This window comes from Molossus molossus, unplaced genomic scaffold, assembly GCF_014108415.1.
Source record: "Molossus molossus isolate mMolMol1 unplaced genomic scaffold, mMolMol1.p scaffold_m16_p_16, whole genome shotgun sequence".
Taxonomy (NCBI): Eukaryota; Metazoa; Chordata; class Mammalia; order Chiroptera; family Molossidae; genus Molossus; species Molossus molossus.
Window position 1 is genome coordinate 59,715,924 of NW_023425351.1, and position 22,634 is coordinate 59,738,557.

General features: G+C 47.0%; 1 protein-coding gene across 1 annotated transcript; it reads left to right on the plus strand.

Moving 5' to 3' along the window:
- Positions 1 to 626: 626 nt before the first annotated feature.
- Positions 627 to 22,427, plus strand: MAL2 (mal, T cell differentiation protein 2). Its single transcript, XM_036264052.1, has 4 exons — positions 627 to 791; positions 14,283 to 14,453; positions 18,807 to 18,962; positions 22,153 to 22,427. The coding sequence occupies exons 1-4, from the start codon at positions 660 to 662 to the stop codon at positions 22,222 to 22,224; spliced, it is 531 nt and encodes a 176-aa protein (XP_036119945.1). The 5' UTR covers positions 627 to 659; the 3' UTR covers positions 22,225 to 22,427.
- Positions 22,428 to 22,634: the final 207 nt, after the last annotated feature.

Below are 22,634 nucleotides of genomic sequence, written 5' to 3' on the forward strand. Positions count from 1 at the left end.
GCACATCTCACCACTGGTGCGCAAAGCAGCAAGGCACCTGCCCAACATCCACTGTCAATAGGAGTTCGAGCTGAGCCATCTGAGTCCAACGCGCGACACTGTCCTCATGATGTTTGAAACTTCCCACCAGAGTCGCACTTAAAGCAGATACACTCCAATTTTTAGGTGTGACCGGTGACCTTCATTTTACCTTCTGAGTCACAGCTCGGAGAGATCAGTTTGCAGTTAAATCTAGGAAAGTGGGGTAGTGGGGCTGTGCGGTTGGGGGAGGACAAGCGGACGAGAATAGGTGGAAACTAGAAAAAGGGGTGGAAGGAACACAGACCGAGCAGGGCGGAGGGGTCGGGCTATGGAAGGATCCGCGAGCGCAGGGCGCTGGTCCGCCCAGGGGCCAAGGAGAGAGGAGCAGATAAGCCCGTGCCAGGTGGCGGCCGCACCTGTGCACTTGACCAGCGCGGGCGCCAGGGCGGTGGCGCGCTCACCTGGACCCACGTGACGGGGCGGGGCCCGGGAGGCCCAGGGAAGTGCGGCCACGCCCCCTCCCGCGCGGCGCGCCGGACCGAGCGGACCGAGCTGCGGCGGCGGCCGCGGGAGCCCGGAGGTGGAGGCGGGCGGAGGGAGGCGGCGGCGCGCGGAGACGCAGCAGCGACAGCGGCAGCATGTCGGTCGGCGGAGCGCCAGTCGTGCCGCCCCCGAACCCCGCTGTGTCCTTCCCGGCGCCTCGGGTCACCCTGCCTGTCGGCCCCGACATCCTGCGGACCTACTCGGGCGCCTTCGTCTGCCTGGAGATTGTAAGCGGGGCGGACTGCGAGGGTGGCACCTGGGCAGCGAGGGCTGGCGGCGGCATCCCTGGCGCGTGCGGTGTCCCCGCGCGCGCCCACTCCCTTCCCGGGGACGCGGCCTTTCCTGCGCGCCTCCCGGGCCCCCTGAAGCCCAGCGCAGCCCGAAGCTGGGCGGCGGCGCTGCGCCCGGGCCCGCTCGCCTGGCACCTGTTAACACTGGCACCTGCGTCTCCGCTGGCGCCAGGAACGGCCCCGAGACAGCGAGCAGGCGACCCGGCGGGACCGGGCCCTGGGGACTTTGCGAGGCAAAGGGCTTGGGTTGGAGGGCGCCGTCAGAGACCCCCGGCGACTTGGCCAGCGGCCGCGCTTGGCTGGAGCCCGAGCAGGCGCGCTCGGCCTGGCCTGTTGCTAACCTGCCATTTTGTCGGGCGGTGCAAAGGTGTAGCCCGTGGCTGGTGACCGGGAGGCGGCCACTCTGTGGAAAGCGGGGCTGGAGGTATCAGGAAGAAGAGGAGGAAGGCTGAAGACCCGGGCATGTCCCCTGCTGGTCATCATGAGTGCCCTTTGCTCTGGGGAGAGGAGCATCGCGCAGGAGGCGGGCGGGGGAAAGTGAAGTATGCACAGTGCCCTGGGCAGTTTCTGATCCAGTGGGTATGAGCATGGTGAGGGAAAGGTACAAACTTAGCTGTCAAGTTCTGCCGCCTTTGCGTCTTCTCTCTCCCTGGTTTACCTGTGCAAATCCAAACCTCCTCCACACACGTTGTTGGGCCTAAATGAAGGGGAGGTCACCAGGCCTGTCCTGCAGACTTCTTGGGCTGGAAACTGGAACCTTTTTAAGGGAGTGTTATGGAGTTGGAACGTTTTGAAGCTTGCTGCGGACCAAGGGGGATTTTGCAAACATTAATTGGGCAACCCAGAGTTGCACCATGCCTGTGAACTACAAATAGAGTGAAATGTCAGCGCCTCTTTTGCCGGCTGGTTTTGTTTGCTCTAGTTTGGGCTTTTCATATCTCTCCCCTCACCCTGTCCTTTGGAGTTTGCATAACCTGGATTTGGGTTGCTTCGGTTTCCCTTTTGTGCTTGTGGGGCTGGAACACCTTGTGAGCATTGGTTTTCTGCCCTGTTATGCTAAAGTGGCTAAGTTTAGCTCAGATTTGAATCTGGAAAAGGAGATAAGTGAGTTGCAGGCTGTGACATCAGTAATCGGATCGTGGGTGCGAGGCTGGTTTGAGTCTGAGCCCAGTTCAGAAGCATCTAAATGCTTCGGATGAGACACAGGCATCCGTGTGAGAAGCGTGGGGAATGCAGGGCTCTGGGCCGCCTGGCGGCTGTGCAGAGGGAGATGGGTGGAGGGGGAGCCAAGATCTGGAGAGAAGGATCGCGTAGGTTCAGGGCTACTGTAAGCCCATGTTCCCCACTCCAGCTGTCTGCCTGCCTCTTGTAGAAGGGTTTGCCCTCTCCGCAGGCTACTTGTAGTAGAATTTACAGAATGTTTGTTTAAACAGACTCACTTTCTGAACTTCAGCGCTACCTTAGCCTCCTCCGAAGCAATAATATATGGGAATTCTCGAATTTGATATGCTGGTTATGTTTTTCTAATATTCAGATGTATACTTATGTATTTACACATGTGTGTATCTATGTAACGATCTATAAAGAAACATTATGCATATATGGAACTATATATGTGTATATATGCAAAGAAGGCTCGTCCATGTGCCATCAAATCAAATCCCAGCTCAAGAATTATTGTGGATGCCTGGCCCGTATGGCTCAATGGTTGAGCATCAACCCATGCAACAAGAGGTCATCTGTTCCATTTCTGGTCAGGGCACATGCCCAAGCTATGGACCCAATCCCCAGTGGGGGCATGCAGGAGGTGGCCAATCCACATTCTCTCTCATCAATGTTTCTCTCTCTCCCTCCCACTCCTTTCCTCTCTCTCTAAAAGCAATAAAGAAAAAGAAAATTTAAAAAAAAGAATCACCGTGGACATGTGACACTTTCAGAAATACTGCCTAATTCTGAGAAAAAAGAGGAAGAGAGGAAAGTGAGTCCCTCTATCTCCTCTCCCCTACCCCCATACCTCTTTATTTATCTAGCCCAGTGGTTAGTTCTCAACTCTTGCTATACTTAATTACTTGGGAAGCTTTTTAAAATACTGTTGCCAGCCCAGACTAATTAAATCAGAATCTCTGGGGGAGCACCCAGAGTCCGCTAGGTTTTTTTAAAAGCTCCTGGAGGTTCTAATGTACAGTCATAGCTTGGAACCACTGAGGGAGGCCTTTATTGGGGTTCTGTGGACAAGACAGCTCTCTCTTGCAGATGTGAGTCCCCACCCCCCACCCCACCCCCGCTAGAATTTCTACCACTCTCCATCCTAGAAGGGGTGGCCCCAGACTCACAGATATACTCAGCTCATTTCTCTTATGTCTACATTTCCTCTGGCTTCTCACCTAGAAACACACCAGGACCCTCATCCAACTAGCACAGAATCTCTTCCACAAGCCTTTTCAGCTGACTTTCACTATGGCCACACATCTTGGTACGTTTAAATCTTAGGGTTCCGTCACCTCCTTTACTTGAATATCAGCCTCTCTCCTCCCCATCCTACGCCCCCAAAAGGAAAAGGACCATAACTGTTCAACGAAACGAGTGACTTTAGAGAAACAAGAGACTACACTGGAGCTGAACCATGGTTCCCTGACACTCATCCTCCCACACCACTTGGAGACACTGGGTTCCTCATTTTCAGGGAGCAGAGGCAGGGCTGCCATGTGAGCCCTCTCTCTAGAATGCCCGCACTGAGCAATGCCAAGAGAGGAGCTAAGTAAACACGTCCGAAGCACCTCTGGTCCCTGCTTTCTTCACGTCCTAGTTTTCTGATTCCCTGAAAGCGTTGTCTCCCACAGCCTCCCCTGAAATGCCTCACAGGAGCAGGCCTGAACTCTAGGTAATCTCCGTCCTGGGGACCAGTTGCTTCAGCCTCTTTTGTTGTTTCTGGATGTCTCCTTGACATCCAGAACTGTGACAGCATCTGACAAGGACAGCCTGGGCTGTCAGTAGTTCACTGAGCTAATGAAACCTTGATCTTGTTCAGTTCCCACACTAATGAGTAACTTTGTTCGAAGAATTCAATCCCAGCATCTCCCTTACTGTACCCCATTCATAATCTCTCCAGTGGAAGCCATTTGTTGGGAGATATTTCAAAAGATACAAATAGTGCCCGCCTGCCCTGGCCGGTGTGGTTCAGTTGGTTGAGTGTCGTCCCATGCATCAGGAGGTCGCAGGTTCTGTTCCCAGTCAGGGCACATGTCTGGGTTGCAGGCTCGATCCCCAGTGGGGGGCATGCTAGAGGCAGCTGCTTAATGTTTTCCTTTCATCAATGTTTCTATCTCTCCTTCTCCCTTCCTCTCTAAAATCTATTTAAAAAAAAAAAAATAATGCCTGCCTAACAGTACCAAATAAAGCAATTATAGTACCAGCTTCACAGGCAGAGACTGTTGCAGCCTCACGTGCATGGGGTGGTCTTCTGAAATAGGTGCGTGTTCCGCACCCAGATACCTAAGTTGTCAGCCCCTCACTTTTGTCCTCAGCTATACTGACCCATGCGTGCTTGCCATAAAGAGCTAGATACTGAGCTGGTTTGCAAAGTGAAGCCTTTTAGTTTAGAATGGAAAACACCGCCTTCAAAAGCGATCACTTTTATATCTCTCTCTGCTTCCCAAATCCATGGTTTCTAAGTCACTCGTCAGGTATTTATTGAATAACTACTGTGTGCAAGGCGCTCTCCCAGGAACACAGGTGTTTAGACTGCCTTCCTCGCCTCGAAGAGCTTAGAACCGGGTAAGAGGATATGTGCAGAGATACATGCCGTCCAGGGAGGAGAGATGTAAGTGTGGAAAGTGAAGTGCACCTGAAGCATTTTCCTGGCAGGTCTCTTTATAAGGAAATGACATTGGAACATCTGTACCATTAGGCTGAATGAGATACTTCAGGTCTCTGTCCTCCAAGAGCTTATCTTGTATAAGGCACAAGAAAGATCCAACATAACAGTATTAAACACGAGAAAGAACAAAGGTCACTATTGAATTCAGAGTGTTTCCCAGTTTCGGTGTTTAGGAAACTGTATACATGTTGAGATATTCATTAACAGTTCTCTTTATGGGAGATATTTTAGGACTCTTATTCACATGCTTCTAACTGTGGAGTTTTGTATGCCACAATAATTTTTATTTATTCAACAAGTAATCAAGAATCTGGTATGCACCGGGCCTTACTTTATGCCCTGGGAATAGGCCAATTAGCATAGCTCCTGTGCATAAAAGAAATTCCTGTACAGTGAAGTATAAAGTCAGGAAAGAATTACAGTGCTGTGTTTGAAGTGGTAGAAGTGGGTTATGAAAAGCACTATTGGAAAACAGGATGGAGTACGTCTGGCCGCTGGAGGGGCCCCAGCACAGGCCGCTTTCCTGGAATGGTGACTTTAACTCTAGCCTTCAAGGAAGTGTAGATGTTCTATAGACAGATAGCGTGGGAAAGGGATTCCAGGGAGGAAGAGAGACATGTTCAAACCCCAGCCGTAAGGAAGGCCACGGCATGAAGGTTCTGGCAGTGATAAGGAATGTTTGTTTGTTTGTTTGTTGTTTGTTTTTACGTGTCTCTTGGGAAGGTGGCAGAGGAAGAGGGGGGAGGAGCAGAGAAGGATTCCATTGCCCATTGGCTGAGAAACCATAGGCCAGGGCACAGAGCGCATTCTGTCTGCAAGGGCGAGCTGCTGAGAGAAGGAGAGACTGATCGAACTTGTGTCTTAGGAACCTGGTAGTGGTGAATTTTGGGTATAAAACAAATCAAAGGCAGCGGGGTCATGGGAGGGGCCTCTTGCAGTGGTTTGGATGAGGGATGGTGAGACCCTGAAGTAGGACAAAGAAAGAAGCAGAAAAGAGGGAGAGGTTTGATGCCTAGGAGGTCTGGCGAGCTTGGGAATGATACCACACCCGGCTGAAATGTAAGCTGTAGCAGAGGAAGTGTGCCCGGATAGCCCACGTTAATGAAAGGATGATGGGAGGGCGGGGCTGTGGAGCAGACATGTGCAGCCATGCAGGGAAATCTGTGGACGGGAGTTCAGGTTCTCTTCAACCCAAAGCTTTGACTTCAGTTGGATTAACACATAGATGTTTAGATCCACAGACTCTTTTCCTGCCCAGAAAATAGATGTTTGGTTGCAAAGAAAAGCTGTGTGTTTGCAGTGGTGAAGAGGGGTTAGCCATGGGTATGTTTCCTCTCTAAAAGGATTTTGTTTGTTTGTTTTTTGTTAATCCTCACCAAAACATATTTTTTTTAATTGATTTTTAGAGAGAGTAGAAGGGTGGAAAGGGGTGGTGGGAGGGAAATATCTATGTGAGCGTCTCACATTGGTCTCTTGCCTCCTGCACATGCCCCAACCAGGACCAGGGATGGAATCCGCAACCCAGGTACGTGCCTTTGACTGGGAATCGACCCCACGACCCTTCAGTGCGAGGGCCAATGCTCTAACCACTGAGCAACACCAGCCAGGGCACTAAGTGGGTTTTAATTCTATAGGTAAGATTTTTTCTTCGCCTCTGAGTTACCAGCCTCCATCCCTGTGAAGAGTCTTTAAAACTTCATAAGGGAAAATAAACCCATGGCCCTGCCAGTGATGATTTTCAGCAGTCACTGGCCCCGCCTGGCAGCCCAGTCAGAAATATGAAGACCTGAAGGATGGAACACTTTCAGCTAAGTTGCTGAAAACCTTGACCTTGAGCTCCGAAGTAAAAGGTCAAGGAGAGAAGGTTTGTTCTACAGAGCTCGATAGAGACGCTGCACCTGGTGGCGGGAGCCATGCACACGGCTCCTCTGCATTGATGCGCATGGACAGGACAGACGGTGAGGACAAAGGGCAAGGACCGGCTGGCGTCCCCAGCACGGCTGCAGTTCTTCACAGAAGCTCGTTGGTGGTTCTGCAGGCTGAACAGTGTGTGCAGACACCCTGGAGGAGCCGGCTGCAGTGGAGAAGGGCAGACCTCTTCGGTCCGTCCCACTGCTGACAATGCCGTGATCCTTCCCCAGGAATGTGTGGTTTGACCTGGTTTCCTGCGTCCTGTGTCATATGCAAAGGGCCATGTCCGTTCACAGCCACCGCATAGGTCCCATCGTGTTCAGGAAGGACGGAGGTAAAAGGGAGAGAAGAGGTCGTGATTTGCCGTCTTGCTGATGGCGGGGCCCTGGCGTGCACAGGCATTTCTAACCGAGGGGATCACGTGGTTACCTGCGGACACAAAAAGAGGATTTTAAAAATCAGGGGAACATATAAATAAGCGTGACCGGGGGACAGAACATATGTCTCCCCTGTAATACATGCTTTCCATCTCAAGATGCACATCAGCTATTTAAGAGACCAAAATGGAAGTTGGGGTCACAGAGGGAGGAAGAAGGTGTAATTCTTTACAGCGTCCTCGAGCATATTTCTGGAGATTTCAGAAGGAAGTCTGGAAAGGGAGGCTGCTTTTACATTAGGATATTGGTACCGAGGCCTTTTCTATGTATGTCATTTCTGATTGCTTCCCAAAACGTATATCGTTTTTCTTTCCCTGATTAAAAATCAAAAACAAAATACCTTGCCAACGTGTATCTCTGATTCATAACTGTACCAGGGCTCATCCAGGACCAGTTTGGATGCAAGTCAGCATGGTGGGAAGACAGATGGGGACTGAGGGAGGAGAGCAGGAGGGAGCGGGGAGGAGGTAAAGAACAAGGTAAACACCACTGTGGTCAAAAGTTCCAGTGCAATTGCAGCAGAACAGCAAACTGAACACATGTAGGGCCTGAAGAAGGTTGAAAGGGGGGTGTCTGAGCGAGACTAGCAAAAGGGGCCAACTTCTCCATAATTTTCCACTCTGGTCTTCTGAGATCTTGGACTAGGTGGTAAGCATTGCCAATGAGAACTTGAAAGTTGAGAAGTACATGTTCCTGCTTCATCAGAGTCGTGCCTGCTGTTGAACACCCACCATGTACCAGGCGGTAGCTGGGCTGCAGACAGCAGTGTGCTCCTGGCAGCCCACCTGCACCTCTGGCGCGTTCTCTTCTGGAGCTGCTCATCACACACACTGCTTGTCTCCATGCATTTCCAGTTGCATGGAGCATCTTCTGTAGAAAGCACTGTTTGGGGTTCTGAGGATTCAGAGATGCTTAAGGCAAGGTTGCCCACTCTGGCTGCACGATTCAGTGGGTGAAACACACCTGTGTACCCAAGATTTCAAACCAGCTGTAAGCATGGAGGATACATGCATCAGCAACCATGGCAGCACCCAGGGATGGCACCCAGCCAGGGAAATCTTTCTGGAAGACACTGTAGCTTTCTGGAATACATGGAGTTGAGTTATCCAGCAACAGTGTTGATGGCAGCATGACCAGTGTAATGGACTCTGTGTGTAGGGGATAAGAAACAAGCCAGAGTGCAAAAAACAAACAAACAAAACAGGAAATCACGGTGGGGGGCAAGGAGCATCGCAGGGGACAAGCTGAGCTTGGAGAGGCAGGCAGCAATATGACTGTAGTCACACTGTGAAAGAATTTGCTTTTCTGGGCTACCTTGTAAACATTTCTGTCAATTATTGTATCTGTTGACTAAAGTATGGTCCCAGTTGTTTGTTTGATGTTTGTTTTTAATTCTCACCCGAGGATATTTTTCTATTTATCTTCAGATAGAGTGGAAGGGAGGGAGAGAGAGAGAGACGGAGAGAAACATCGATGTGATAGAGACACATTGACTGGTTGCCTCCTGCACGACCCGACTAGGGCCAGGGATGAACCGCAACCAAGGTATGTGCCCTTGACTGGAATTGAACCCACGACTCATTGGTCCTTGGGTCGATGCTGTAACCACTGAGCCAAACCGTCCAGGGCAATATGTTCCCAGTTTTCAAAAAATCTTTTGGAATACAAGTTGTGTATTAAACAGAGTCCATTGTAGGTACTCTCTTTACTAGCTGGTCAATTGTCAAACATTAAACAGTTCCTTAACCATGTTGTTCCATTTATAGGTACCCAATAAAAAAGCACGCATTAAATTAGGAAGGGGTATCAAGTTGATAAGGTATTCTGGATTTCTTTGGGGGGTGAGACACAGATCTCCTTGTGAGTCTGGTGAAAGTTGTAGAGTGTGTCCTCAGAAAAATGACTATGTACTTATCTACCCAATTTGACGTCATTTCAGGGACTCAACCTTTCCCCCACTCCCAGAAAGCCAATCTACAGTGAAGGAATAGAAGCCCTGATCTAGAATGAACCCTGAACTAGAAGGGGGGCAGAATAGCATACTATTAAGCGCATAAGCTCTGGAAGCCGGTGGCCAGGTTCAAATCCCAGGTCTAACCTTTATTAACTGTATAATTTAGGGCAAGTTATTAATGGCTCTCTACCTCAATTACCTCATCTGTAAAATGGGAATAGTAATTATCTCTTGGTGTTTGTGAGGATTAGATTGGTACAAATAAAACAAATAGAACAGTGCTTGGACCAGAAGAGCCCGATGAAGGCTAGCTGATATCTTTGTTATCCTCGTTACTCTCACCCTCTTACTCAAACTAACACCCTAAGCCAGGCAGGAAGATCTTTTTTTTTTCCTCCAGGCTTGCTGGTTTGTTGATTTTCACAGCTATAAAGTGATAAAAGACCCAATATGTAGGTAGCAGGAGAAGTGGGGAGAGAGGGTTATATGTTATATCCAGGACGTTTTAAATAATGAAGAATTTTTCCTTAGGGGCAGTTGAACAGTCCTTGATACCTTCCTTTCACTTACCTTCCCTGTTCTCATTCCAAACACTGACTGAAAATAGGTCCGAGTTGGAACCGGCCTGTTTACTTAGTGAATAATAAGAATGTAGTGATAGGACGGTGCCAGATCAGTTTGAAAATTACTAGCTGAGATGCTGGAGGGCATGTTTCAAAGCAGGCTATTAGGAAAGAAGTGACATTTGAGAAGAAAAGGGGTATTTGCAAAGAGAATCCTTTGGGGACACAAGAGTGCCCTCCAAATAGGGACGAGTTGAGAACCCTGCAGTCCTCCCAGCCGGAATCACAAGTGTTGCTGTTTGCTCAAGGCCGGGGTGTCCCATGGGCTTGGGTGTGTTTGCCGGCCCAGTGTCCGGTGAGAACATGTTCCACCTCCACCTCTGAGGTTCGGGTCAGTGCCGTGCCCGGATGAGAGCTTCCACTGTCGTCCTGTGGGAGCGCTTTGACCGAGTCTCAGGAGCCAGGCCAAAGTGAGAAGTGCGTGGTGAGCCACACAGGAGAGCGTAGTTCGGACCTGTAGCAGCGTAGTAACTGCAGCTCAGAACGTGTGTGACCCTGGAGGTGTGCCAGCTACTGTGGAGAGGAGCCCAGAGGGTCGGGGTGACAGTCGCAGGGAAGGCTGGAAGCGACTTCCAGGGAATGTTTGCCTTTGCATTGCCTGCAAGTCCAGTCGTCTTCCAGTTAGAGCCCTGACGTCGTTCCTGACACTGCAGAGGGATCCCTCTGGTATGAGATGAGACACGTGACCTTGCCGTGGAACTTGCCGTGGTCACCGTTTCCCGGTGTGGAAGTCAGGTCCTATGCGGTGCACTTCACCTTAGTGCTGCATGTCCATTGCATCTCAGTGACGCTGGGGAAACACAGGCTGTGGAAAACATGATACATTTGGGAGTTTTATACCTCGTCAGACACTTTTGGACACCAAAGAGCAATGGGAAGCCGTGGTGGACGAGAGGTCAGAATGTGGATCCGGATCCCAGATGAGAACCGCATGGGCAGACCTCCCCCTACCCCCACCCCTTTGCAGCCTGTGTTCCCTTTATCAGCCTTTAACCACGCTGTGCCCTGCTGTTCTTCTCTGAGGACAAGGCTCCCTGCGGTCACGTCTGCTGAACAGGATACTGGTAGTGCCTGTGTGTTTGGTAAATACTCTGGGCTTGGCCACGCCCAGGTTCAGATGAGAGTATGCCGAGCATTGCTGATGTTATGAAAAGGATTTTTAAAGAGGGAAGCTCAGGAGAAAAGGTAGCTTTTAGCAGAAGGAAATCATGAGGTAGGGGAGAAATAATTGTGTCAAGGCCCTGGTGACATGTGACAGTGTGACAGCGAGGCAGGTGGATCTCCGGAGCAGGCTTCGTCCTGTTCCCTGACCCATCCTCCACCTTCCGAAGCTTCTGTGGGGAGTGGGACCTCCATCCGGATTGCCCAGGATCTGATCTAGGGATGCAGTATGTGTTTATTCATATGCCGTCCTCCACGCACACGCCACAGATGGGGAGGTAAATCTGTTCTGTTCACAGAAGCCCTAAGTTTCCTTTCCAGGCCTCTGAGGTGTCAGAAGGGCGGTAGTTTTGAGCAGAGCACGAATAATTCATGTACACTGTGTCCCATCCGCCTCCCCGGTCAGAGCCCTGATCTGCCTTGAAGCCTGCCTCCCCAGGCTCCTCCCCGAACACTTCTCCCCCTCCCAGCCCCAGGAGCACACTGTGTTGAGCTCTTTTTATAGCTCTCTCCACAATCTGCTCCTGAATCAGATTTAACGGTGTCTATTTCTCCCTTGTTTAGAGCTCCTGTAGACATAGCCTTGCCTTTTTTTTTTTTTTTTTTTTTTCTGGAGTATCCTGTAGTGCCTGGCAGTAGATTTGAGGCGGGCCCATCTGAGGTCCTGTCCAGGTTCATGAAATATTATGTTTCATTCCAGGAGATCATATACCCTCTTCTTCAGAGGTGTCCATGTATCACAGTTCCTATATCATATAATTATGCCTATTTGAGTCTGCCTGCCCCTAATAAACAATGGCCCGTTGTTCTTTATTACCCTTGATACTTGTATCTTCTCAATAAGTGACTCTTGAAGGAATAGATAGTTAATAATGATTTCACTTTCTTAAATAGTATTTAAAGTAACATAGGTATTTGTAGTGGAAAAGGGAAGAAAAGGCTACCAGGAAGAAGAGGCTGAGAAAAAACACATGAAAGGTTTGAAGATCTTATCACCATCAAATATTTATTAAACAGTATGAAAGAGTAGAAAATATTTTACCAGGATCACTATTTCTTTCATAGCTACTAATAAGGTTGTGGTTGAATTTTTTAATATGCATTAATATTCATGACTTAGATTTATTTCAGAAAACTTTTTGGGTTGATTGTTAATGTCTTATTTGAAACTAGGACTTGAGCTATACCCCCACAATTAGAAATTTATTAAGTTGGTGCTTTAGTTATCATGGCTCAAGTGGTAATTTATTATGCTTTTCAAAATGTTTCTCAAAGTAGTAATGAATTATGTATCTGGGCCATTTTTTTTTAGAACTTGAATTAAAACTTGTGTTTTCAACTTTCAATGGCTTGTGCAACTGGGATACTATCTAGATACTTAAGAAGCAAGATACAGATGATTATTGGTTTTTAGTATTTGGAGTTCCAGCTATTCTCACATGGGTACTGGGCATTTCTTTGTTCGCTAAGCAAATATGTAAGAGCCTTCTACATGCAGATAAACATGCTTCTGTGATTTCTTCTGTGGGGGTGCGAAGGGTAGGTGGGGAGGGGGTTGATTCCCACTTGCCTGTCCATGTCTTCAGGGCAGGGACATAGCCTAGGTTTTTGTTTCCAAATCTAGCATGGTGCCTGACAGTTAGCAAAGGGCTATCACGCAGATTAATAAATGGCTTCGGCTGCAGAGACACACAAGGCAGCGAGCTGTCAAGCGGGTCTGATAATGCAGCTGGACTGAGAGCCAGGGACCCCCTGTCACAATGTTTCTCGTCGGTGTGGCAGTTCCAGTAAGGAACCTGAGCATGGGTGGGAAGGAAGGGGGCTCAGGAAACCCTTTTGGATCATGTGCTACCCCAGATGAGCTGTGAATGGGAGTTTCTCAAACACACAAGGGGGAGGGAATGACATTCTTGACCAGCGTATGTCAGGCCATTCAGACATGAAAGAGCTTTGTCTTTGGACATGGCTCCCCTGCCCCCCTAGTGTAAAATAGGAGAGACTTGGTGACAAGAGGCAAGGATGCAAAAGACAGGTTATACCATGAAGGGCCGGGCACGCCATGCAGAGGATGGGCAGCCTCGCTGGTTGGTGGTGTGGAGGAGACTGCTGCTGTTAGATCCTAACTCACTGTCTTCACTCCTAACCATCTCTCCCCCGCGTTCCCTCCCTCGCTCCTAGTCGCCCTGGTCATAAATCTGGGTATTTTCCTTGTGTGATCTTTTGCTGTCATGGCCCCCCATCTGGTCAGCCACCAACTACCATCCTGTCCGCTTTTTAAATTTCTGTCTAAATCTATTCATGTCTCTGTGCTCAGGGCCCTGAGTCTGTTTATACTCCATTGCTGTAAGTCTCCTATGTGGTCCTCATATCCGTCCTTTCCTCTCCCGTCTGTGTCGCACTCTGGCCAGAGAGAAATGTCTAAAGGCAAATCTGGTCGTGCTCCTTCGTGCTCCAGACCCTCTGTGGCCTCCCGTTGCCCTTGGGGGAGGGTCACTCCTTGAGCTGACCTTCAGCGCTCACCTCCTGGCCTGGAGCAGCCTTCTCCTGACCCTGCTCCCCCCCAGCCCTGTCCTTTGGGTTACTGCTTCCAGAGAATATTTTCTGGCTTTTCCGGTCTGGATTCAGAGCCCTCATTGGGTGGACCTGCAGCACTCAGTAGTTGCTCAATTATGACGTGTACGAAGCAGCATTTTAGTCCCTTGCTTAACTGGCTCTTTGCTGTAAGAGACTGAATCCTGTGATGGGAGTCCAAGTGTGGCTGGTTTACCAGGTGTTTCTGGAGCGGGCACGGCCCGGCAGACAGGAGGTATGTATTGAATTAGAGCTGTGACTATCTAAAGCACCCGTTTCCACGCCCAGCGCCCAAGGGTGTATCAATAAATGATGGTAGGTTTTATCGGTTACTGTCCTGTACCACAGCTGGAACTTTTATTCTATAGACAGGCGATCATGTCACACGTACAAATAGGTCCTGACAAGGACTGAACCATGGCCATTAGAAGCGACAAGCTAGACAGTCGTGGCTTATCTTTGCTGATAAACTCTGAGACGTGGTGGGAGCAGGCCTACTGTCCAGTGGTTTTACCAGTAACGCCAAGAAGAGATGGAGCCCAGGAAAGATGAATGTGTAAAAATGGTTGACTGAAAAGGAAAATACTTCGTCGTTAGAGAGGCGGCGAGGTCCAAGGAGATATTTTTAGATGATGGAACATGCTGGACCTGTTCTCGGGCTGGGGACGAGAGTCCGGCACGAAGCAGGTGCAGACAGGTGTGGGTCCGTTGGGCTTGCGAGTGAACGCGCTGGGCTGGCCCCCGAGGGAGGACGGCCTCCAGCATGGCACGGGACAGGGGACGGTGGGCGCAGGGGCGTATGCCGGGCTTGGGAGAAGTAAGGGGATGGTAAGGCTGACAGGCATGTTCAGTTCTGTTGCCCAAACTTACCGCCATTTTTCTTTTTGCCCTTAGCTGTTCGGGGGACTCGTCTGGATTTTGGTTGCGTCCTCCAATGTTCCTCTACCTCTGCTGCAAGGATGGGTCATGTTCGTGTCCGTGACGGCGTTCACCCTTTCCCTCCTCTTCCTGGGGGTGTTCCTCTCTGGCATGGTGACTCAGATTGATGCCAACTGGAACTTCCTGGTAAGGGATGTTTAAGTCTTTTCTCAGGAAAATGTGGGAAACTTACAGCCACCTCATTCTGCCCCGAAATGCCCGATCTCTGTCCTGTGTGTTGCCTCAGCGGGAGCGGGAAGGTCAGACCGCAGCGACGATCTTGCTGACCTGCTGGACAGCTGGGCCGGCTTGGGAGATCCCTGCACTGATAGAGCCGAGCAGTCTTTCTGTTCCTCCTTTATGAGTTAGATGACCTTCCTCAAAGACGGATTTAATTCAGACAACAGATGAATTGGAGTATAGTTACTGAACCATTCAGGCCTTTGATAGACGGATCCTGTGACATATATCTTAAAATTTTCCATCGGTTTCTGCGTCAGATATTAAATACATACATTCCTTTCAGAAAACGTGTACCCATATATTCTATTCTCCAAATATTTAGAAAAGAAAAAGGGATGGTTTCTGTGTACAGGCAGACCTTGGGGCATTGCAGGTTTGGGTCCAGACCACTGCTACAAAGTCAACAGGACAGCACCGTGAGCCACACACGGTGTTTGTGTCCAGGGCATATAAAGTCCTGTTTACACTATACTGCAGTCTTTGGAGTGTGCACTAGCGTTGTGTGTAAAAAAGGAATGTACACACCTATATAAATAATACTTTATTGTTAAAAAATGCTAGGGTTTTCATTGGCCCAGTTTCAACATTGTCTCGGGAAAGGGAGGCCGGAGGTCAGGGAGCGAGTGGGGAGCAACCAGAGCAGAGCACACGACCTTCACCGCGTCTGCCGTCTTATGTGGGCACCGTTGGCACCCCAAAACTATTAGAATCGTAATACCAGAAGTCACTGATCACAGATCACCGTAACAAATACAATGATAATGAACAAGTTTGAAATAGTGTGAGAATTACTAAAATGTGACAGAGAGACATGAAGTGAGCAAATGCTGTTAGAAAAACAGTGTAAAAATCTCCCTGGACTGAGGGTTGCCACCTTCAGTTGGTAAAAATCACAAATCTGAGAAGCGCAATAAAGCAAAGGCACAATACAACCAGGCGTTGCCTGCATTTTCATTTCCTGTTCTGCATTATCAAGAGTTGGTCATTTTAAGAAATGAATTTGCAGCCGGCACACTTCTTAAAATTACAGCGCCATTAAATTGGATCAACTTATTTTCCTTTCCCCATGTAACATGGGGGCCTCTTTCATGCTTGTGGTTGTTCCTTCTCTGGGCCAGTCTCAAAGTGGCCCAGTGGGGTGGGAATTCAGTCCACGGTGGACAGCGCTCTGACCAAGTTCATGACGATCCCGTAAGTCAGGCCTTCGGTCAGGAGTGTACACATCCCTTCCAAGTATGGTAGCAGTTTGCTCAGCAGCTTTAGGACAGCTGTTAGAGGCAAATTGTTCGTTCTCGTCTTATTTGTAGAGCAGGAGGAGGGCTGTCTTCCGGCGAATGTGGCTGCCTGCGTTAGACCAGCCAGGGGCGAGCAGCAGGGGTGAGTGGAAAGTTAAGGGCTAAGTGTGCACAGTGGTGATGATCCGGCACAAGCCTCAAGGTCAGGTCTGGGTTGCTTGATAAGTGTGTGGCCTTTGGCAAAACAGCAAACCTCTATGAATTTCACATTCTTCTTCTGTTAAGTGGTAATAATTGTACCTGCCTCACTAGGTGCTGTTAAGGAATCATGGAATTAATGGGTTATAAATGCTCAGCTTTGGTCTGGTTCATAGGAAGTGGTCAGTAATCGTCATCACTCAGACACGCCGAGGCTTGCAATGGGAACCGGAGAGTCCTTCCGTGTCTTAGGTTGCTGATACAGGGTGCTCTGACCTTTTTGCCTTGGTTTCTCATTAACACATTTTAGACTGCTCACGAGTTAACGCGTGTTTTCCTGCCCAAATGTTGCGGACTGCGCACGAGTTAACTCGGGTTTGCACTTGCATTAGCTATTTCAGTTTTTGAAACTCAGAGTAATATAGGATTATTGTATTTGTGACTCTTCGCCCTGAGGGTCGAAGGTCGAAAAACAGCACACCGTTCTGTATTCTTGAAGTAGCTAGGGAATGGATATCTGCTGATTCAAACCCTAATACATGCAGCTCAGACCCTAATGTGCATTTTGCCCAAAAACATGTGGTCCCTGGCCTATGTCTTAGAGATTTCTATGCGGTACGTGATGTATTAATGATGAGCCAATCTGTCTAGTAATTGGCCAAATGATGAAGATCAAAGGTCCCCATTTAAGTTACACATAGAGAGATGCCTAATTTCCTCTTTCTAAATGGCTGGCTTTCCTATAATAAGTATGAATAAACCAGTCTGTCCCTAACATTGGTAAGCACCACCAGGCCATTCTAGTATCAGGTTCAAAGGTGGCGTTTGACCAGTGTGTGCCAGTGTAGCCCTACTGGTGCTTTGGTGCTGGTCAGTACACGGGCATTGCCTCGACCTGCTGCCTCTTCCGGGGCTGTGGCCTTCCTCACCCCTGGGACCCTCCTGGCCCTGCTGCTGGCTCGGCAGCAAAAGGGCTAATTATTGGAGAGTGAATGAGTCTCCAGGATCCTGCGGGCCAGCATCTTTTCTAGTGGGCTACGGCACGTTCTTCGTCAATGCTGAAATATTGGTCTGATAGCACTCCTAGTTTGATTAGTTCATACCATCCTTTTCCTTTTTATTTCTATTGAGTCTTATCTTTGATATTGAATGTAGTCATTCATAATCCTTTTTAATGTATTAGGTTTCCTAAGAAAGTAGAAAGACCTGCCAATCTGTTCCATAAGTCACTTGTAAAGGTTATCCTGTGTGTGTGTGTGCGTGCTTTTCTTTTCTCAGCTAGATCAGTCCATTCTTATTGAGGGCAAAAATGGTAATGGCCGCACCCAGCACCCAGCACCCAGCACCCAGCACAGTGGAGGTCACTGCACAGGCCCGCTGTGTGGTGGGCACACTTTCAAAGAGCCAGCTCTTGCCATCCAGGCGTTTATTTCAATGCTTGCCATATTTAGCAGTGGTTCCGAGTTCTCTTTCTCTTTTGAGATTTTCAGTATAGTCTGCACTTCTGACCACCTGGTTGCTTTTGGTAGGTTTTGTAATATATCTTATACACTCTCCGCCTAGACGATGTTTGAGCCCTGCATATCAGCGTCACCAGATGGTAACAGTTTTGAAGGGCTGCATTCTGAAATTGTTAGACATTAAGTGCTGAAAAAAAATAATTGTTTCCCCCTGTGATAATGGTTCAATATTGCCTGTGTACCATTCACGAAAGAAGCAAGAGGGCATTTCGATAAAGAATTCATTTTGTAGAAGTACTTGTTGTGGATATCAACTAAAATATTTATAGCTTCTAGCTCTTATTGATTGCGAAATTAAATTAACATGCGTGGTAGATGTCTTTAGTATTTTTTCCCAGGATTTCTAGTGTTGGGAGAAATGGTGAAATCAAAATATAATATGTAATAAAATAAAATAAAAAGTGGACTCTGGAACCAGGCAGACCTATGTGGGCTTAAGTTCTCCCTCCCAAAGTTGATCTTTGTGTGGCTTCGAGACAGTCACTTAACTAAAAAAATTAAAAAGAAGAAATTTCTTATTTGTAAAATGGGGATAATAATTAGTGGTCGTAAGGAACTACGACCTGGGAACTCTTAACAAAAATACAAAGCAGTGTGTTGTTGATATATTATTAATTCAGGTAAAATGATGTGAATTTTGGTAGAGTTATGCTTTATATTAATGCCAGCAATAATCTAACAACAGTTAAATTTTATATGAAAAGTTCCTATACTTATTGTAGAAGTATATGATTTTATTTTATTTTATTTTTTTAGAATGTTGGGTGATATGTTTTGAATTGTGGTATCATAGATCTTCTGTATCTTTCAATGTATAGTGTGACAATCTAATAGATAAAAATAATAATTGCTAAAAAATAAAATACCTAATTATAAAATGTGTGTTTACATAGTATTATATAACTGTATAATATATTACAGTAATATAGCTATTTTATAATAAATATAATGGCAAGATGTAATTTGAATGCTATTTTACTTAAATTTTAAGGACAGCCTGTGTTATTCCTTTTTATGTTATGTTAATTAATGTTGCTCTCTATGGCACCCTAATATAAACTAAAATTACATACTTCATTCTAAAACTCAGTATATCAGAAGGTTTGCCACTGTGTCAGTTACATTGGGACAGTTGATTTTCATTTGGATTCTGATAGCTTGACATTGCAAAGAAGCCACAAGAAGTGGCCACTGTGGTTCACGACGGATGGAATGTTCTAATCTTCCTGAACCTAAACTTCACCATTTGATAGAAGGAGCAGAAACCGTGTGTGTGATGGTGTCTCTCTTTCCCCCTCTTTCAGGACTTTGCTTACCATTTTACAGTGTTCGTCTTCTACTTCGGAGCCTTCGTCCTCGAAGCAGCAGCCACCTCCCTGCACGGTCTGCACTGCAACAGCACCGTGGCCCTGCAGCCTCTCCTGAGTAGTAACCAGTACAACATAAACGTGGCAGCTACGGTAAGTGTTCGGTGACCACGGCCAAGGTCTGCAGGTAACTCCGCAGGCAACGTGGTTTTCTTTAATAATGCTCGTTAGCATTAAACATGGAATCGCTATGTGTCTGTACAACAACCTTATGAGCAAAGTACTGCTCTGACCCCTGGTGTTGCGGGTGACGAGACCGCAGGACACGGAGGGTGACATTCATGGAAGATCATAGCGTCAGTGGCAGTGGATGCCTTGCACAACAAAGTCCACTCTGTGGAAAGAATTCATTGCGCCTTTTACTTCTTGTAACTTCAGACGTGGTGAAGGAGATTTGTTCTTCAGGGTTCGATACCTATTTGTAATTCCTTTGAATCCAGTGAATATTTACTGAGAGCCTCCCATGAGCCAGGTAATTTGCTGGGTGCTGGGGACAGGGATGGATGAGGCACAGTTCCTGCCACTGAGGAAAACCCAGGGACGTGGGGAGATGCATATGCTAGCCCTTAAAGGGTGGTAGAGAGATGACCGGCCTTTCGTGGGGAATTCTTGAAATGATTTTCTCTCTTAATTCATAGTCTTAGGTGAGTTTATCATTTTGTATTGACATAGGTAATTTGAATAAATGATACAGTATTTCTGTTTTTATAGATCATTTTAAGATGTCAGACATCTAAATTCTCCCCTGAAATCTCTTGATATTTATGTACTGTGACTATATAGCAAATTTTTGATTCTGATGTTTTTACATAGATAGCATATAAACAGACCAGGACTTCCCATATAGCCATAAGGTATGTCTGACCCTGGCTGGTGTGACTCAGGTTAGAGTGTCCTCCTGGGCACCAAAGCGTTGCAGGTTCAGTCCCCGGCCCTGGTTGGGGCACATGTGGGAGGCAACCAATGAATGTGTCTTTCTCACATGGATGTTTCTCTCTCTCTCTCTCTCTCTCTCTTCCCCTTTCTCTCCCTCCCTCCCTTATACTCTCTCTAAAAAAAAAAAAAAAAAAAAATCAATGGAAAAATATCCTTGGGTGAGGATTAACAAAAACAAAACAAAAATGTCTGAAGCAGTACTGTCCGATAGAACTTTCAAAAATGTTTGAAGTGTTCTATATATGCACTGTCTAATATGATTGCTACTCATTAATTAAATCATTTATTTTAATTAATTTACATTTAAATGTAAATAGCCACATGTGGCTAGTAGCTGTTATATGGGACAGCACAGGTCCAGGGTCTGTCTTTGGAAGGGGAGAGGACCAATGATTCCAAGACCCACGGCCCTGAGTTTCCCAAGTCTGGCAGGATTGTCAGGGTGTTTCATGGTCTACAGTGAACAACTTAGAAGATGGGACTGCAACAGAAAGGAGGAGTGGTTCTAGCTTTGAAAGGCATGCAGCTCGGTTTTTTTATACTTTCTTTTGTCAGAAATGTAACTGTGTTACTTAATGAAATCTTACTTAAAACCCAATGAGTGTGGAAGTTAAAAGCGTGCATGCCCCAGTTGGAGTGGGGAAGGAGGGTCTTGAATGATGCCCATCCATCCTTCTCATAAAGCCACCTCTATCCACCTCATCATCTCTGAGGGGCCGTCTTAGAAGCCGTGTGATCCAAGGGTCACAGCTAGGAAACCGGTGGTTTCAACAATTTTACAAAGCAAAATTCAGGGACTTGAAATTGGCTCTTTTTTTTCCTTTGCATCAAGTGTTCTTCCTGTTAGTCATCTACTCCTGATAGATTTTTTCCTTTCCTACTTCCATCTGCTCCTTTTTAGTGATGCAGGCTAGATTCTCATTACATCTCTTAGGTCTTGAAGTAGCCCCATATTGATTTATCTGTACTTGCCCTAAGGTCCTACTTTCATGAGAATAATAGGTGCTCAAGCACTTGATGTCATGAACTTTTCACAAATGTTCCTTTGCCCTAAGAGCTCAGTGTTCAATGTTCTTTGTAGTGAGTCAATTCTGTGTTTTGTCCCTGTTATCCTTTCTCTGACTTCTGTGTGAAGCTGCCTCAGCAGACTTCCAGAGCTTGAAGTGCCACATCAAGTGCTGGCTCCTCCACATACTCCAGTGTATTCTGAGTTTTAATAATACTAAAGGCAGGAGCTGTTCATTTGCAACATAATACTGAATCCCTCACTTTTCTTTTTATTTCAGTATGCCTCAGAGAGAGGAAAATTGCTCTTCGCTAATAATAGCTATCAAAAGTGGTCATTCTGGCCCTGGCTGGTTTGGCTCAGCGGTTAGAGTGATGGCCTTTGGACAAAAGAGTCTCGGGTTCGATTCCAGTCAAGGGCACGTACCTCATTTTGCAGTTCGGTCCCTGGCCTTGGTCGGGGTTGTGCAGGGCAGCCAATCAATGTGTTTTTTTCACATTGATGTTTCTCTCTCTCTCTTTCTCCCTCCTCCCTCCCACTCTGTCTGAAGAGAAATGGAAAAATATCCTTGGGTGAGGATTAAAAAAAAAAAAATGTGGTCATTCTTATTTAGCAATATCTAGATTAGAAAAGTGTCAGAGAGACAACTAGCAGAAGAGAAATTACACTGTGAAAGTATTTCGTAGGTTAATCTGATATTCCCTCTCATAGCTATACATTCCTGGTAAAAGATCCCTGCACTAAATAATGATGCTTTATCATATTTAATTGTTTGGTCGTGTAGTTTTCTATAGACTGTAAACCCCCCAAATGGTCAGGACAGTACCTGCTGTATGTTTGTATGGACCTAACGTTCTGATGTACACAGTTGGTGCTAAGGACATCCTTGTTGAATCCTAAGGACAGCAGTTCAGAGCTGAGTGCAGACTCGAGGACTCTCTCCCATGCCAACAGGATGATTTCTTTCTATGAGTTTTCTTGGGTCACAGAAATGATGGGCTCCGTCCCCCAGTCCTGACAGTAGCACTCTCCTTGGCCGTGACATCACCGTGTGAACAGACACCTCCTAACGAACTTCGGAGTACTGCTGTCACACGCACTGAGCAGGTGGTCCCAGTCTGGGCGTGAGTGTCCACCCGCGGCTGCTACAGATGAGAGAATTCTTAGGGGCTGGAATCTTTGCAAGAAGTACTACAAATTACCAAAAATTAAAAGATGAATATGAACCATTTGAAGTCTCTTTCGGGTAGGTTGGTCAGACTTCAGGCGATTGTAAGAGCGAGGGTTTTCTTAAAGTCGGGTTCTAAATCTGACGAGAACTTTTTGTTTCTTTTTCCGCAGATTTTTGCCTTTGTGACGACAGCTTGCTATGGTTGCAGTTTGGGTCTGGCTTTACGAAGATGGCGACCGTGACACTCCTTAGAAACTGTGTGTTCGTTTCCTTTGTCTACTTGATATGTCTGATCAATTTGGGTACCATTTTGTCCAGATACAACAACAGTCCAAAAGCAGTTTGTTTAGTCTATGGAGAGAGCCCAGGTCCAGTTTTGGCTTATTTCAAGGATAGACTTTGAATTTTATTATGATATTAAACAGAGAAATGGCCTTTAATTTTACATCAGTTTCTTTCTTTTTATTTCTTTTCATAAAGAAAATTTTCTTTTATAGCCATAAAATATTGTTTATGAAAAAAAGGTCTCTCTTTTGTTCAGTTGCTAAGTCTTGTGAACCTTAATTTTTGATAGGTAACTAACCCCCCCCCCCAAAAAAAACCCCACATTTTAAATAGGCTTCCCACTGAACGCTGTCTTCTAGTGTAAACA